Consider the following 18381-nt stretch of genomic DNA (forward strand, 5'->3'; position numbering starts at 1 on the left):
CTATTGCCTTTCCACAGAAGTGTTAATACGCAATTGAAATCATGGCTCATGTTTCTTGTCTCTTTCATAAATGATTTGACCAAAGATTTGCAAGGCCATTGTGAATAACAAGTTAAACAGTGCGAGAGCGGGATTCAGAATCTTTGACAGCATTTTGGGGATGCTTCTCTGAAATTTTTTGCCAGAACAGAAACACCAGCTTCTTTAAGTAGAAAGTTCTGAGGCTAATTCATGTATTATATTGTAAAATTAGGCAGATGTACTGCACTAATATGATCTTGAAATGGTAGTAGTATTTCTGATAATTTCTTTCAGAGTAGCCCCTGTGCTAAAGCGTTTAAAGAAGATATTGCTAAGGACTGAGGAAAATCAAGGGAGGAAATAACTTTGGCCTAGTCCACAATGACTATCATTTTGTCACCTGATATGCATACTTTATAGCCTTTATAATTCAGGTACTTTCTTATACAATACTCAACATTTATTCTGTGCTTTCATTCAGGTTATGATGGAGCTGTGAATTGTGTTGGTTGGACTCAGAATAATAAATGGCTGTTGACAGCTTCGGAAGACAGGTCATTATGGATCTGGCCAGTTCATGGCTCTACACCTGCACTGATGTTGGTAATTATATCTGTCCAAATTAAAATGATGGTGAGGCACACCTACTTCCTGCAACATGTTAACATTGTGCCTATTGGCACGACTCACTGGAGATCGTGTGCTGCAATATCAAGCCCCACTGCTCCCTGGGCTGTGAAAAATGAGAATAAGTTTTATCAACCCACCTAATTGTTTAATTTAAGTTAACAAAATACGAGCACCAGGTTTGTAAACTTAATAAGTGAATAACTGTTTATTGAACAAATTGTCTTTAACCAGTGGCAAAAGAAAGAAATATAAACTGCTAATTTCCAACTCTATAACCTAAACTGTACCCCTTCTTAAATCTTTATACACACACATATACAAGACACATAAGACACATAAAAACATGGATTTTCAGGGTGGGAAAAAACAGTTCAATAGCACCGATTCCAGAGAACAGGGTTTAATGGGTTGATTTTGATCGATGTCTTCCAAATTCCTTTCAGTTCTTTGTTGATGACACAAGGTGATCTTCCAGCATTTTCAGTCTTTAGTTCACTGGTTGAGCATTTGCCTTTTAATGTCTCTAATGGTGATTTTTCCCTTTTCCTCTTGAGAGGGCTTTTCAGAGAGAGAACAGGTTATAGAGATATGAGAAGAAAAAGCCAGCTAGCTATTAGTATAGAATTACTGGAAACCTACACACACAAGAAAGAGAAGTTTTAGATCTTTTCCTTTCAGACTAGGAGCTATTCTGCTGCACTGCCCTCACACAAACCCTGGTCACCTGGTCAGGAGCCAATTAAAACTTTGGTGCCAGGCAGTTCCCCATTAGACTAGACTCCTCCCCAACACTATCCTGGCTTTCATGGCACACTCTGTTCCAGGACAGCAACATTGTATATATCCCTCACACTGTTCCAGTAGACATGTCTTTTAACTGCAGCCATTGTAATTTTAGTCCACAGTCCAACAGAAATAAAAAGATTTGTTCTTTACATGCCTCCACCCTTAAAAGAGATGAAACACCATTTCAAAAATGTGTTTCATCACAAAGTATGTGACACATGGACAACAAAACACGAGACTTACTTCTATTCATCCTTTCTACCCCTTATACAATCTTATATAATCTTCAACATTTCTTACCGCTTTAACTTATTTTAGCATTTTACACCCAGGACAATGCATCCGCGATCACATGATCTTTGCTGGCAATGTGAACACTCTTTACATTGAATGGTTGAAACAATAGACTACATATAAACAGTCATGCATTTCGAGTTTTAAACTTTTCAATGAACGCCAGTGGATTTGGTCAGTGTAGATTAGTATTTCTTTGTAATCATGTCGGGCAAAAACTTCAAAGTGTTGAAGAGACAACAACAGTGCTAGAATTTCTTTTTCTACTGTAGAGTACTTCCTCTGATATTGATTTAGCTTCTTGGAAAAGGCTTCTCTATACCCAATTTATAATCTTGTAATAGGACTGCACCTACCTTCAAGTCATTAACATCATTTGCCATTTTAAAGGATTTGGTAAAGGCAGAAGCAGCCAACATTGGTTCATTTATTAAGATTGCCTTCAGATTTTCAAAGGCTCCTTGGCATTCTGCTGACCATACCACTTTTACCAGTTTTCTTAACAAATTAGTGAGAGACACAGCTATTGTGCTGAGGTTAGGCACAAACTTCCTATATACATTTCCAAAAACCTCATGATTTCTCGTTTAGTTTTAGGAATGGGGAATTCTATTAGAGCAATCACTTTTGCTGTTCTTGGCAACACTTGCCCTTGTCCTACTATGTAACCTGGATAAGTTACCCTTGCTTTTGCACATTCGCTTTCGGCCAGATTTATGACTAAGCCAGCCAACTGTAATTGTTTAAGTAGGTCCTCTAATTACATAGAAACTAGGAGCAGGAGTAGGCCATTCAGCCCTATGGGCCTGCTCCGCGATTCATTATGATCATGGCTGATTATAATGAATGGTTTTACATGTTCTTCGAATGTGATACTACATATTACGACATCGTCTAAATAAACCACACAGTTATGTAGTTCACCTCCTTTACATGCTCCTGTGAGTCTTTCTAGAAACATGGGCATGTAATACAACATGGAGGATTTGTCTTTCTGCTTTACAAACTTTTGCTTAATCACTTTTAATGGACCTCTTCTTTCATGACCATAGATCAATTCAAATGGACTAGATCCAGTAGATTCATTTGGAGAATCTCTGGTAGCAAATAGTAAGAATTCTAATCCTTTGTCCCAATCCTTTGGGTATTCATGGCAATAGGTCTCAATCATTGTTTTGAGAGTCTGATGGTATCTCTCTAAAGCTCCCTGTGTCTCTGGGTGATAGGCAGTAGACTTTATTTGTTTGATGCCTAAATTGCTGATTAGGTTCTGGAAAATTTTAGACATGAGGTTAGAACCTTGGTCAGATTGCATTTCAATTGGTAGCCATAACGAATGAAAAACTTTTCCACTACCACCTTAGCTGTAATTGTCCTTAAAGGAATAGCTTCTGGAAATCATATTTATGATTGTAAGGATATACTGATGTCCTGCTTTCGTTTTGGGTAATGGTCCCACACATTCTACTAATACCTGACTGAATGGTTCTTCAAAAACTGGTATGGGTATTAAAGGTGCTGGTTTGATTACACGTTGAGGTTTACCTACTACCTGACATTTATGACACGTTTTACAAAATTGCACTATGTCCTTATGAAGTCTTGGTCAGGTAAAATGCCTATCGATGCTTGGATTTTCCGTATTCCTACATGTCCTGTCATAGGGATTTCATGTGCTACTCGCAATATCTCCTTATGATATTTGGGTAGAACCACTATCTGATGAACAACTGTCCATTCCTCATCTGCAGGTCTGTGAGGATGTCTCCACTTCCTCATCAGAACTCCATTTTTAATATAATAGCACTCTGGAATTCCTTCAGCCTTAGCTTCAGTGTAAGCTGTCTGTGCTAACTTGATTAATTCTGGATCTGCTTTCTGAGCCTCAATTAATGAAGACATGCCAAACACTTCTTTTGAATTATCCTCATCCTTAAAGAAAGTTTCAGCTACTCTAACACTGCTCACGGTATTACTTTGACCTGTACTTTATTTAGTCATTGCTCTAGTCACCACACATGATGGAAAAATGCCAGAAATTTGTTCTTGTAACTGCTCTAGCCTTTCTCAGACTTTCTGTAATTATGGGCGAAGCTATAACTTTCACTCCTGCCAAAACATTCCCCAGGAGTAAATCAACTCCATCCACAGGTAATCTCTTAACCACTCCTACAACCACCAATAAATAACTCTCCAGTTGCACTTTGTACAATGGAACCAGGATATACTCTCCACTTTTCCCGTTTACCATACTTTAGCTTTCATTGAACTCTCTGGAGGGAAAATTAGGTCCTTCTCCAGCAAAAGAGTTTGAGTAGCTCCTGTGTCCCTTAATATATTTATGGGTTTAGCTGTATTGTTTGATGAAAAAGGAGTTATCTTTCCTTTAGACAAAGACCCTTTATATCTCTCACCTACCTTATTCACTTCACCTGCCTTCACAGCAGCGTTTATCTCCAATCCCTTATTTGTAGTTAAAGCTACAATTTGATCCGTGGCATTTTCTTTTTGAGTTCCCTTTTCGGACTCATTCTTATGAACTCCAATAAGTCCCATGGGCTTCCCTCGCAACATCCAGCATTCTGAATGAATGTGTCTCACTTTATTGCAATGGAAATATTTAGGCCTACGAGTTTCACCACCACCCTCAGCACCTTCCTTCCTGATCTGGGGAGGAGATCTCAAGGTATTCCCAGTTATTCATTCTCTACCCTGACTACTTCCTTACTTTCACTCTCTCACTTTCTATCCTTTTCAAATTTATGGGGGTGATGGAAAAAAGGTTTAGTTTTATGGATCAGCTAATAATCATCAGCCATTACTGCTGCCTGTCTAGCAGTCTTCAACATGGGTTCTTATTACAGAAGATAGGGAGTTTTTAAATTCTTCCAAGAGAATGGTCTCTCTGAGAACTTCATAGGTAGTTTCAACTCATAATGCCCATCAAACACTTTCAAATTAAATGTAAGTTTGCCTAAGCTGTTTCCTTAAATTTCGAATCTTTTGTCTGTATTCTTCAGGGATCAACTTATATGCATTGAAAGTGGCCTTTTTCACCAAAGCATAATACCCTGAAGCCTCCTCTGATAGTGAAGCATAAATTTCCTGGGCTCTACCTGTCAATTTGCTCTGCATGGAAAATGCCCAGGTTTCCTTTGGCCAGTTTATCTGTTTAGCTATCTTCTCAAATGAAATAAAGAATGCTTCAACATCCCTTTCCTCAAGCCTTGGAAGAGCTTGTACAAATTTAAACATCTCCCTATTGGGTTCTGATCTGGAAGGAAGTCCTGCTTCACCTACTGGTATCTCTTTTCTTAACTGCCAGCATTTTAAGCTGGAATTCTCTCTATTTTTCCCTTTCCTCCTTTTCTAACTTCACCAAATTCCAACTCCCTTTGAAATGCCCTTTCTCTTTCATTTTCCTTTTCTTTCTCTGCCCTTTCTGCCTGTTCCCTTTGGAATGCCCTTTCCCTTTCTTTTTCTTCTGCCTCTAGTTCCAATTTTTTTATTTGCAACTGAATTTGAGCCCATTCAAATGAACCACCCCTTGGAGATCTTTGGTCTTCTTCCAATTTTAAATGCTGTGCTGTCTCTTCGATTATCGCTGCCTTCCTAGCTTTGGAAGGCAATCCTACTCTTAATCTGCTTGTCAATTCGATTAACCTGGTTTTTGCGATTCCTTTGTAAAATCGTCAAGGACATCTCTTCCACTTGCAGGAAAGCTTTAGCAATTTCCACTGCCATCTTATTTTTGACAGTATAAACCTGGTGTTTCCTTTTAGCTTTTTACTTACTAAACCTACACCCAAATCATCATTGTCTTTTGTTCCAAAATATCCAGGCCTGAGCCCCCAAACTTTGCCACAACTCACTAGGGATAGTGTACTGCAATATTAAGCCCCACTGCTCCCCGAGCACATGACAAATGTGATAAAGTTTGATCAACCCACTAATTGTTTAATTTAGGTTAACAGAATGTGAGCACCAGGTTTTGTAAACTTAATAAGTAAATAACTGATTATTGAACCAATTGTCTTGAAGCAGTGGCAAAAGAAAGAAAAATGTACTGCTGATTTTTAACTCTATAACCTAAACTCTACCCCTCCTTAAATCCCTATACACGCACATACATGACACATAAGACCACAAAAACATGGATTTTAAGGGTGGGATAAAGCAGTTCAATAGCACCAATTCTGGAGTACAGGATTCAATAGATTGATTTTGATCGATGTTTTCCAAATTCTTTTCAGTTCTTTGTTGTTGACACAAGATGGTCTTTCAGTCTTTAGTGAAATTTAGCATATGATACAGTGAACCATAGACGTCTCCTCTGCAAGATCCTAGAGATGACAAAAGATATTCACTTAACAGAGCTGTTAGAAAGCATGCTTCAGAATCGCCGGTTCTATGTTGAACTAAGTGGGAAGTGCAGCAGGTGGTGTATTCAGAAGAATGGTCTTCCTCAGGGAAGCTTGCTTGCACCGCTGCTGTACAACATCTACACAAATGACCAACCTATAGACAGTGTCACACGCTGTTTTATACATGCTGATGACTTATGTGTCACTGCCCAAAGCACTGATTTTAACATTGTGGAGAAAACGCTTTCTGAGGCCTTGGAGGGACTAACATCCTCCTATGAAGAAAACCACCTTCGCGCAAACCCATCAAAGATGCAAGTTTGTGCATTCCACCTCAGAAACCGTGAAGCCAAACGCCAGCTTAAAGTAACCTGGTGTGGAGCAACAACGATGCATTGCGAGCTCCCTATCTACTTAGGAGTCACCATTGACAGATGCCTCACCTTCAAGAACCACATCGAAAAGACAAAGGCAAAAGTGAGTGCATGAAACAACATCCTTAATAAGCTCATTAACACAAAATGGGGAGCAAGCTCGAAAACATGGCGAACCAGTGCACTTGCTCTTTGCTATTCCACTGCCAAATACGCCTGCCCTGCATGGGAAAGATCTACTCATGCTAAGAAGATGGATGCTGTTCTGAATGCAAGCTGCCGACTTATCACAGGTTGTTTAAAACCAACAGCCTATATATCCTGGCGGGTATCGCTCCCCCGATATAAGAAGAACGGTAGCCAGCAAGAAAGAGCGACTTCGTCAAACATCAGATGAGAGGCACCCTCTACATGGTCATACACCTACACCCAGCTGCCTAAAGTCAAGGAAGAGCTTCATAAACAGTGTTGTTCCATTACAATCAACCCCATCTGAAGCCTGCATTGCCTTGTGGAAAGCCTGGCTCGCCAGTCTCGAACAACCCCCAGCGATGGAAATTCTACCGGATGAAAGCCTTCCCCCAGGAGCTAATTGCAACTGAGCAACCTGGAAGTGCCTTAACAGACTTAGGACTGGTGTAGGTTGTTCAAAGGTGTCACTAAGCAAATGGGGATATACAACCTGCCCAACAACTTGTGAATGTGGAACTGAGCCACAGACTATGCAACATCTTCTGCAATGTGTATCACTAGAGGAACCCTGCATTGTTGCAGAGCTTGCCGAATTCAACAACAAGGCGCAAAAATGTGTCCAGTTCTGGCTAAGCCATGTATAAACTGTCTGTGGACAGGATAAGAAGAAGTCTTTAGTGCACAGGTTGAGCACTTGCCTTTCAATGTCTCTAATGGTGATTTTCCCCTTTTCCTCTTGACAGGGGTTTTTAGAGAGAGAGCAGGTTAAAGAAATATGAGGAGAAAAAGCCAACTAGCTATTAGTGTAGAATTACTGGAAACTTACATATACAGGAGAAAGAGGTTTTAGATCTTTTCCTTTCAGGCTAGGAGCTATTCTGCTGCTGCTCTCACACAAACCCTGGTCAGGTGCCAATTAAAACAATGTTGCTAGGCAGTTCCCCATTAGACCAAACTCCTCCTTGGCACCATCCTGCCTTTATTGCCACACTCTGTTCAAGGACAGCAACACTGTATATATCCCTCACACTGTTCTAGTAGACATGTCTTTCAACCACAGCCATTGTAATTTTAGTCTACAGTCCAACAGAAATAAAAAGATATGTTCTTCACACTATTTCCATCACATTATTTTTGTTGGCCCTGTATTCCTAGCTCTTCTACCACCTTTAAACTCTCTTATTCACTTAATTCTGATTGTGACCGCCACGCTTGTGACCTCTTCTCATGGTCAATGGCACTGCTGCATATTTGCAGAATCATATAGCACAGAAAGAGGCCCATGGCCTCATTGTTTGAGTCGGTATTTTGAGAAAGCTGTTCAGTTATTTCCACTCTTCTGTTCTTTGCCCATAGCCCTGATAATTTCTCCTTTTCAAGTGTATATCTAATTCCCTTTTGCAAGTTACTTCTGAATCTTCTTTTACCACCTTTCAGTCAGTGCATTCCAGATACACGAATGTTTCATAGTTTCCACTTCTGTCTTCGTGAAAAGTGGTTCTGTGACATTACAGTCTGCAGCATCATCCACATTGAAGCTGCTGGCCTGTTGCTATGTACCTTTTCCTTGCTGCTGCATCTTGGGCTGTAGACAGCTCAGAGTCTCCGTCATCTGTTGGTTGGAAGATTCCAGCTGTAAGATGATTTGGGCAGTTTATGCACATATGAACATATGAATTAGGTGCAGGAGCAGGCCACTCGGCCCTTCGAGCCTTCTCCACCATTCAGTAAGATCATGGCTGATCTGATTGTAATGTCAACCCCCATTCCTGCCGATCCCTGATAATCCTTCACCCCAAGTTAATCAAGAATTTATCTAGCTCTGCCTTAAAAATATTCAAAGACTCTGCTTTTGCTGTCTTTTGAGGAAGAAAGTTCCAAAGACTCATGACTCTCTGAGAGAAGAAAATTCTCCTCATTTCCATTTTAAATGGGCAATCCCTTATTTTTAAACAGTGACCCCCCCTTGTTCTAAACTCTCCCACAAGAGGAAACATCCTTTGCACATCCACCCTGTCAAGACCCCTCAGCGTCTTATATATTTCAATTAAGTTGTCTCTTACTCTCCTAAACTCCAGTGGAGTTTCATAGACTTCTAAGACTTCTTGGCACTGATGAGTATCCGTCACTCAGAGAGACCTTAAGATGATTGTTTTTTGAGGAATGGAAAATGTTACACTATTGCAGCAGAAGATGCTGTTCACAGCTTCAGAAACACAGAGGAAGTTGCTTTGTTTTGTATGCAATAGTGTTAGATAAATAGATAATTGGTTTATTGAAAAGCATCATGGCGGCAGCTGCCGAGTTGTGATGAGATACAAATAAAACAAGTAATCATAATTCATAACATAGTTATAGTCACTAATTGAAATAAAATAAATTACAAAATAATAAAAGGATCGCACCATTCTGAATGTTTACAAATAATTACACTACATTGCAAAATGCAGGTCTCCTTAATTTACAGTTAAAGCTGATCTGGAAATGCTTGATGCTGATAATAGCTGTCTAAAATAGAGAAATACTCCATTCATCCAAAGATTTGTAAGAGTTTTGAATCATATTTTTTTGATTTTCTTGGAATTCTGCAAAGGACAAGTCTTATATCTCTACGAGCGGTAATTTATCTGATTATGAAATCAAAAAATAATCGGCATGAACGAACAATTGCAACTTTCCAGTTGATAGCTGTGTGCATCCTTCTAGATGAATTATAGTTCCATTACATCACTTTTGACCAATCCGGAGTGACCACTATTGATAGTGAGGTAACTTCTAAAAATGAACATGGTGCATAGAATCAGCATCTGTGCACAATAATGTGACTCATGGGCCCCATAATCTGGAACCAGTGAATTACTCACAGTGCAGCAAAAACCCAAGTTGTTTTGCACAATTTTGCATATATTTATGTTTAACTTGATATTATTTCTAAACTTCTTAATGTGAAGTAGATCTGAATTATTGAATTAAGCATACTGCAGTTAGATTTGAAAGTAACACTGATCTGTCTGGTAAATGTTCTGGTGCAGAACTATAGATGCAAAATTAATGCTTAAAAAATGCCTCATAGTTGATAGTACAACCCAAGTGCTCAACAAGAACTGGGGATACTATTGGCTCGGCCTGGTGATTATGTATTTATTCATTGAACATGCCACATACATGCTGAAAGCCAGAATGGTCGATTAGCTGAATGTTGAAATGGCAGGAATTTATAAACATTACTAAAAAAAATTATTTTCACATACATTGATCGCCAATCCAAATAAAAATGAAAGCAGTTTTTTTTAAAGGCATATGCAATTCATTATGGACATTTATAAGGTTCACTCCATATTGGCAGCGCAATCTAGCAACTCACTCTGAGACAAGGGCCTTGAGAATAAGCCAATAGCGAGTAGGATCCATGTTTGTTTAGTTGTACTTAATTCAAGGAGCTGAAAACCTAGTTACCATTGAGAATTTTAATTTGAGAAATTTAAGAACACTTTAAAAAAAATACACTAACCAGGTCTATTCTACCTACAGTCTGTATGTTATTTGTGAAGTAATTTATTTAACCTCCTGAGGGAGCTCACCAGCCACAGAAAGGAGTCCCAACGAGAGAAGCCTCAAACTTCTACTTCCCACTCACTCTTTCCAAGATTGACTAAATTCCAGGATGCTAATTGACCATTAAGCACCCACATTATTCAGTCACAATTATGCACTCCACAGATGACATTTCCATGACTTCTATAGCACAAAAACCATCATGTTTATAGAATTGTCTTTGCTGGGTTCTTCCCTTATTCGATCGATTCTTAAATAGATACTCTTCCACCTTTTTTCACCAGTTGTATAAAAATTGTACACCATAACAGTATAATAGTCAGATGTTACTCATTATAAAATCTGAACTAAGCCTGCAGACACAATGTCACATCCATTTACCATTTTAGCACTTCTGTTTCATTTATCAGGTTCAACCCTAATCTGACATGAGAACTATGTAGCTGCTGAGCCTTGTAAAATATGGTTTGATCCGGCTCTTTTTCAAAGGAGTTACCATTACTAGCTTTTGCCTGAATCTTTTCCACTTTCTGTTACTCTGTGGGGTAAAACATTCTTTTGATGTAGCACTTATATGATATTTAATCCATTGCGCGCTGTTCCTGATGGCGGAACTACTTTCATCACAGGAGCCGGTGCCCATGTGATTCATATGAAAATTTAAGTGACCGGCAATGGGCACAAGAAATGGGTACAATTTCTGTAGCAGGGATGGGTTTCCATCGGAGAATCCCACAGTCAATCTGGGCTGGGGCATGGAAAAGTTCAGGAAGCTATGAGTCCCGGAAGATATATGAGTTACGAGAACTCAGTGAGACCTGTATGATTTTTCATTTGTAGTTGCAGACCAGTTAGACATTTAGAGAGTGGAATCCCTTCTGGTTCACATATGCAGCTGGCTGTTCTGAGGGAGCCCTAATGGCAACATGAATGTGGTCAATGATCCCTTGCACTCTAGGGAAGCGAGCTATGGCCATGAACCCCATTGCCCTCGCCGCCTGGCTATCATCATCTGTAGCGAACCTGATGAACTCATTGGCATGACATAAGAAGACATTGGGCACATGTCACCCTTGGAGTCCTGGAAGCAGCCGGTGGCGATAAAGTTGAGCACCATGGATTTCATCCATACAGCTGTGGAGCAGAGAGATTTTCTACACCCGTTGTCTGCACCCAAAACTCCACCCACCCCACACTGCCCTCCTCTCACTTGGATCTGCATTTCTGGCAGCTACAAGTAAGTTTTTGGACATAGCCAGTAACAGAGGGTGAATGACCCTTGAATTGCAACCCATGACCCCCCAGCCTCTTGTCGCCTTCCCCTTTGGTCTTATCACCCTTGATTCTCGCAACGTCATGTGCACCTTCCCTCTGTAAACCTTGAACCATAGACTCTGTCATTGTAGAAGTAGACATGTGATCTCTCGCCTCTGAGCCCAACCCCATCCTTGTTGAGATTCCTCATCTGATCCTAGAAGCCCCACCCCCTGCATCTTCCCTAGAGTCCCTATTAGATCCCATGACCCGCCCTCAGACTGGACCTACTCCTCTATTGAATCAAACTCATCCCTGTGACTGTGAACATTCCTTCTGACAGCCAGCACCCTGAGTTTGACCCACATGGCCCAACTTTGGACAGTATTGATCCCACGCTTTAGGCCCCTCATTCCATTTATCTTCATTGACTGCCGCCAACCCCACCCCCCCGATCATACCCAAGATGCCAGGCCCTTTCCACTGCACACTTCCGCACCCTGACCCCACCTGCAGTCCTCCCTTGAAGCCCTCTTCCAGTCCTCCATGCCACCATCCGAACCCTCCACCCACTGTTGCTCCTGACTTAACTTTGCCGGTCCCAAGCCTCCATGCAAGTTGCCATTCTCCTGCCCCCCCTCTCCCTGGTGCAGCAGAGTCCAACAAAGACAACTGCTTACCTCAGACACAGCTGCATAAAGCCAGCTGGTGTGCGCCACCTTTAAATGGATGTGAACTAGGTGCCATGAGGTTCCTGTGAGCCACTGGCTTAATCTTGAAGGTAGGATTTAATAACAAATCTGTGAATCGAGGAATGAAAGACTGTTGATACCCCACCAGCCTGAAGAAGGAATGTAAGGCAGTCTTCGAGGTGGGCGGGGGCAGACTTTGTATGACTTCAATCTTATGTTGATTAGAACTAGTATAAGATGAACTGACTTGGATGCCCAGGAAGGTGATGCAGCCCCATCCCAGCTGTGCTTTATGTGGATGGACCTTAAATCCAGCCCCTGTTTGTAACTGCAGCAATTCCCTTAAGAGGGTTAAATGTTGGGAGCAGTCCTTAGTGGCAAGGAGGAGACCATTGATGTATTGGAGCAGGCAGGAGGGTCATGAGAAGCCTTTCAGAGCTCCGGTCATGCGTTTATGGAAGATGGAAGGGGTATTGTGAAACCCTTGTGGCGTGCATATCCAGGTATAGTTCTGGTCTTCAAAGGTGAAGGTGAAGGCAAACTTAAACTGGTCCATTTGTTTTATTGGGATACTCCAAAAACCACTTGAAATACCAAGTTCGAGAAATCTGTGCTACCGCTGAGAATCTTGGTGAGTGGAATCAGGGTTTGTTGCTGGGGCACAAACTGGGGTAACTGAGTTGAGGTTCCCATAGTCAATAATCAGATGCCAACCGCCATCCATTTTTTTAACTGGCCAAATTGTGCCAGGTTGTGGTAAATGTGCTTTTGCGGAAAACACCCTGCTTTAGCAATGACTCAATATTAGCCCAGATATACAGTATGCTGTTGACTAGGTAAGAGCACTGTTTCACAGGAGCATGTACCGGGCCATTAATTTGTTCAGGTCCAGTCATGCTTCTGCAATTGTGCTTGCTAGCCGCAAAAATGCCTGGGAATTACCTGTACCTCAGGGTTATCCGAGGTGGATGGTTTGTATTCCTCAGCTTTCATAACCGCGAATACTTAATGCATACTTGACAGCAAAGTCAGGGGTCCGTTCTGGCATAATCAATGACTGCTATGTACCTCTTGAGCACGTGCTACCCAATAGGCCGTGGCTGTCGTGCATGGTCATGTAAAGCAGGGACAAGACTGTGACTTGGATCCCATCAATATTTAGTTCTATGGCAAGGACCCCTGTATTGATGTCTGAGCTGAACTGTCCAACCCTGTTTGTGGTGAGCCCTTTGTGGGGTCTGAATGAAAGTTGTGGATAATGGTGGCAGAGGAGCCGGAGCTGAATAGCATTAAATGCTGATGGCTTCCACTATCAACAGTATGGACTACCATGGCTCCCATGGCCATTGTATTGGAGAGAGGAAACCACCTCTTCCTGGGAGACCAGCAGGAGTCACGTTGGGGGCTGGCCCGCTGGCCTGGAATGCCGAGACACAGCTGCAGTTACCTGCCGAGTCCCATTTCCAATCCTCATTGCCTCTATTGCTGCCTCTATCCTCTCTAGATGCTGTTCAACTGGGTTGGGACTCATCTGTATTGGAGGAGGAGGAGGGAAGCAGAGCTCACTATCCTTCTCAGCCCCCGTCCCCATACGCTTACTGCGGCAATCCCGTGTAGTGCCCCACCTGGTTACAGTGAAGGCAATGCACTTGAACACCCCTTCTTTGCATGGGGTTCTTAGGCACCCCAAACTTCTGGCTTGGCAAGGGGCCCTCAAAGCTGCTACCTTACCTTTTGCAGGTGTTTGAGGAAGGTAATTATGGACTTGTCCCCAGACAGTGTTAGCATAATGGATCAACTTGTCCCAGCCCACTGTCTTACTGTTATAAACATCCAATGTGCTATGGAGTGATGGCTGGAGCCCTTTCAGGAAAAAGCTGTTGAAACTCGGGGAGTCACAGTATGTACCCTCATCATCCAAGTCCTCTCCCTCTTCTGATTGGGTCTTCTGGTAACAGTCTCCGCAAACACTCAAACTTTCGATGGGGGCCTGTACAATACTAACTAAGACCTCATGAAAATCAATGTTCTCCTCTCCTAGCACCCTTCGTAGGTTATTCACTAGCTCCTTGAGTGAGCCTATCAACTTGGCATTCTGTGCTCATAATGCAGTGTTTTGTTCCAGTATTTGCTCTATCTGTTTCTTTTTATAATGTGTTTTGTCACATGCCTCCTTTTCGCGTTGTAACTGAGTGTCATTTTCCTTTTGCAACTTGTTAACCTGTTCCCTTGACTCCTACTTTTTATTCTGCTGTAATGCACACACATGGGCACCGTAAGCCAACTTATTTTGGATTGTTTTTAACTTAGTCTTATCCTTCTGAACATCTTTAGAAAGCCTATCAAAAATAGACTCATAATCCCCAATGCAGTCCTTTACATGTACCGGGCCATTACATCTCTCAGTCCAGGCGTACCCGTTTTCTCAGTCAGACTCTCTATTGGCATATGCAAATGCCACTGTAACGCCTGGTTTCACTTAAGAATTGCTCCACATGTGTTTCACTATAATCTAAGACTGTTGCTTCTCAAATTTCAAGCCAATGAAACCCGACTACTGTGGATCCTACTTCTGATACTAATCTGTAGGATTTTGGATTCTGGGGTCACAGGTGCCTAAGATAGGCGTTGTAAGTAATTATTAAGTAATTTTAAGATAGTTTATTAAGAAGCAACAGTTTAGATATGATGCATTAATTGATTAGACAGAAAAAATATACAACGTTTCACAGTTGAGAGCGGTTTACCAATCCTGGAGAATGGACAAATGGATGCAGCTGATCTCTGCAGTTCAAAATGGTAGGGGTGACTGTCTTTTGGCGTTTGCTGACAGTGGTCTTCTTTCCTTTCTTTATTCTTTTCTTTCTCAGGTTGGCTGAGACATCAGGAAGCTCTTGGTCTTCTCCCAGGCAATGGCTCGGCCACCCCTACCACTCTGTATGCATCCATTGATATACCCTATTTCTGGGGGCTGGAAATTTACCTTGTGTCAATCATCTATTTGAACCTTTCACTCCAATGAATATTGGACAGGTACCTAAGATGTCAGGATGGTCGCCTCTCTCCCTGTCCATCTCCCAGTTCGAGGTCAGCTTTTTAGTTTACTTCATGCTGAGGGTCATTTCCTGGCCCTTTCTAAACACTTGCATAGATTAGGGGGTACACAGGGCGCCATCCTACCAACTTACGAATGTCAACATGAAAGCCTGAACCAAGTGACCATGGTTTCCAGGGATTGTTTAGAATTGTGCCTGTTTAGAAATTTCCTTTCCAGAGCAAGGAAATCAATGCTGTACTCACCAATCTGTTAAGAGTTCTATACTATGTAGAAAGCACTGGTTTATTAAGGGCTCTAATTTCTTACAATAGAGTATAAGATTTCCCCATGCATTGAATAAAGATGAGCTGTATGTCTTTTCTTATCACTGTTTACTTATGCTTTAACTCTGTGAAATGGAATGCTCCAAGTTTTCCTCATATGGAAAAAATGCTACAAGTTCCTTAGGACATAAAACCAACCTATTTCAATTCATATTTGGTCTTTCATTCCAAGGCAGCCTTGTCAGTCAAAATAGATTATTATAAATAGAAATTAACTTACTAATTAAATGTGTGAATTCAGTTGGATTTTTATCCTGTCTTATAATAATACAGTTTAAATGTTCAAATCAAGATATATATAGCCCAATTGACAAAATAGGTTAAACCGCACAAACTATTTTTTGTTATTTTCTATCCCTGAGACACAGAAATATCTGTCTGCTTCTCTGTTTATTCATAGGGGCGTGAGACATTATCAAAGCCAGCACAATCAGCGCAGTTCTATTATATGGACAAATTTCTCTTGTTCTCTTCAGGATCAGAGTTTCAGCTGCATCAATATCATTTGGATACAAGCAGGGATGATATCAAAAGGTTAGTGCAAGTTTATTTTGAAATGTTTATCTTTTGGGTGATTTCATTTTGTTTGTTTTGCGCTTATCAAAGTGGTGATAGAGAATGGGTTGTATTTCTAAGCTGGACAACACATCCTCATCTAAGAAAATACCTTTTGCACATTGGCCTAACACACAAAGAACTTTTAACTTTTTATTTATTACTCTAAAATGCTCTTTTAAACTTCTAAATTTTGCATCATTGAGATATTGCTGTCCATCTGCTTGTTGCATTGGGATTTTAATCCATGCCATCGCTGTCCTGCTCTCTTTCCATTGGGCTCTTTCTTGATCTTGGGTCTGTCTCACCTCCCCCTATCCCTGCTATTTCACTTGGCTTCAGTCACTCACCATTTGGTGCCACTATATCCAGTAGCATCGCAGTCTGAGTGGGCCTCAGATACCTGTGAATTCACAGGGACAGCAGCAGAGATGTTTGGAATATGGTGTTTAACTCATAAAAATGCAGTGTTATTCTAGTGAGCAAGTCCAATGCTGAATATAAATACACCCTACAGGGAATACAATTGAAGCCAGTGGTGAGAGAGAGAGAGCTGGGTGTTACAGTACATTGATCTCTAAAAATTCACGACCAATGCTCTGAGACTACAGCCCAAGCAAATAAAGTTCTTAGTTGTATTCACAGGACAAACCACTACTGAACAAAACATACCATTTTGTCCTTGAACAAGACTGTGGTTAGGCATCGGTTATAAATATGTGTCCAGTTCCAAAAGGGAAATCACAAAAGAGTCTGTTTAGATTTCAAGTTTGGATTCTGTTGGTGTTTTATCGTCCGAATGTCTGAGCTCTATTAAAATTGGGCATCTTAGTAAAAGTAGCAATTGTCACCAATGGTACTTTCTCTTTTTCTCATTGGTTAACATTGAAAGGAGGCCAGCTAAAACCACTTTATGGAACCAATATGCCAAGCCTAGATACTGTTCTTCAGTTCTCTACTAAAAGCTGATTGCTGGTGAAACTAGCAAGTTATGAATGTTATTGCATATGACCTTCTAAATAGGAGAATGGAGAACAAGGACACTTTCAGGTCAGTAAATTGGTACTGCCCAGACGCATCATGAAGGACAGAGAGCCATAAGTAGGCTTTTAAGGCTCAATCACCCAGTTAGCACTAGAGACCCCAGTTTAGATTCAGATACACTCTCATTTCTTTTGAAGCACTTTCATACAGGTTGCATTCAAAGGTTGGTGGACTAATTGGAGTTGTTTCTACTGCCTCTTAACTTGTCATGACAGTGGATTATAGCCCCAAATTACTTATGGGCACATTGAACTTTTTAAGGAAGACGTGTTTTTAAAAAGGACATAACAAGCAAATACACGGAGCAAAAAATGCCTGAGAATGTAAAGTAACTGCTTTCTGGAAAATTGCTCTGTGGATTATAGTTGACCGACTAATCCAGAGAAACCATGGAATGTCGCACATAAAACGGTGACAAGACCTACTTCAGACACTTGAAAGGAAGAGATGAAATGCAAAAGATTGAACTTTAACCTCCTGTGTTTTGGAGTCAATGGAGACTGATTATCACATCTCAGCAGAAACCATCTCCTGAGTTATATCTCAGAATGTAGAAATAATCTGAGTTGAAAGAAAACGGACTCTGGACGAAAGACATGTTTGCTTTTTCCCTTCCAGGAGTACACAAAGAAATAGGTTAAAAAGCTAGCTGTAGACTTGATTTGTGTGTCCTAGTTCTGGTGTGCTAGTATGTGTTAGTGAGAGTCAGCAGAAGAAGATTGACTAGGCACCCCTTTGCAGCTTGCTAGCAAAGGTTTCTTTCTCTCTCTGTTGCTGGAGGCAAGTGAGCAAAACCACAATCAAAAAGGAAATAGGGTAGTCTTCAGCCAACCTGCAGGACCAAGTGTCTCCAAACCAACTGCTAAACTGCCAAAGTTAGCTTTACCGGAATCACCCAACTTAGCAGCTACAACATTTTGCCTTCTACGCCTCACTGATACGCATAAATTTTTCATTTTATTTGGACTCAACTTCTCATTTCTGATGTATGTGTATGCATGTTGTGTTTTTATTATATTTTTCTCGGGTTTTTAGTAACTAATAAACTTACTCTCTCTTTGACTCAAGAAAGCCTGGTTAAATTGGCTCCTTCAAAAACATGAATACGTTTGGACTGAGAAAAGGTATCCATGAGGGAAAGTGTCCCTTTTAAATTAACCTTGTTGCGACCAGCCAAGGGGTTTGAATAAAGAAGGGGTGTCAGCTCATTCCTCCTCACCTGGAAGTTAACAATTTGGG

General features: G+C 41.0%; 1 protein-coding gene across 1 annotated transcript in view; it reads left to right on the top strand.

The window, feature by feature from the left end:
• wdr27 (WD repeat domain 27) overlaps window positions 1–18381 on the top strand; it is a 256794-nt gene that overhangs the window by 51080 nt on the left and 187333 nt on the right. Inside the window, exons 16-17 of the mRNA XM_041207594.1 lie at window positions 503–624; window positions 15944–16077. Of these exons, the coding sequence (XP_041063528.1) occupies window positions 503–624; window positions 15944–16077 (256 nt within the window). The remainder of the gene's footprint in view (window positions 1–502; window positions 625–15943; window positions 16078–18381) is intronic.

The sequence above is a fragment of the Carcharodon carcharias genome, chromosome 2 (assembly GCF_017639515.1).
Source record: "Carcharodon carcharias isolate sCarCar2 chromosome 2, sCarCar2.pri, whole genome shotgun sequence".
NCBI classification, from domain to species: domain Eukaryota; kingdom Metazoa; phylum Chordata; class Chondrichthyes; order Lamniformes; family Lamnidae; genus Carcharodon; species Carcharodon carcharias.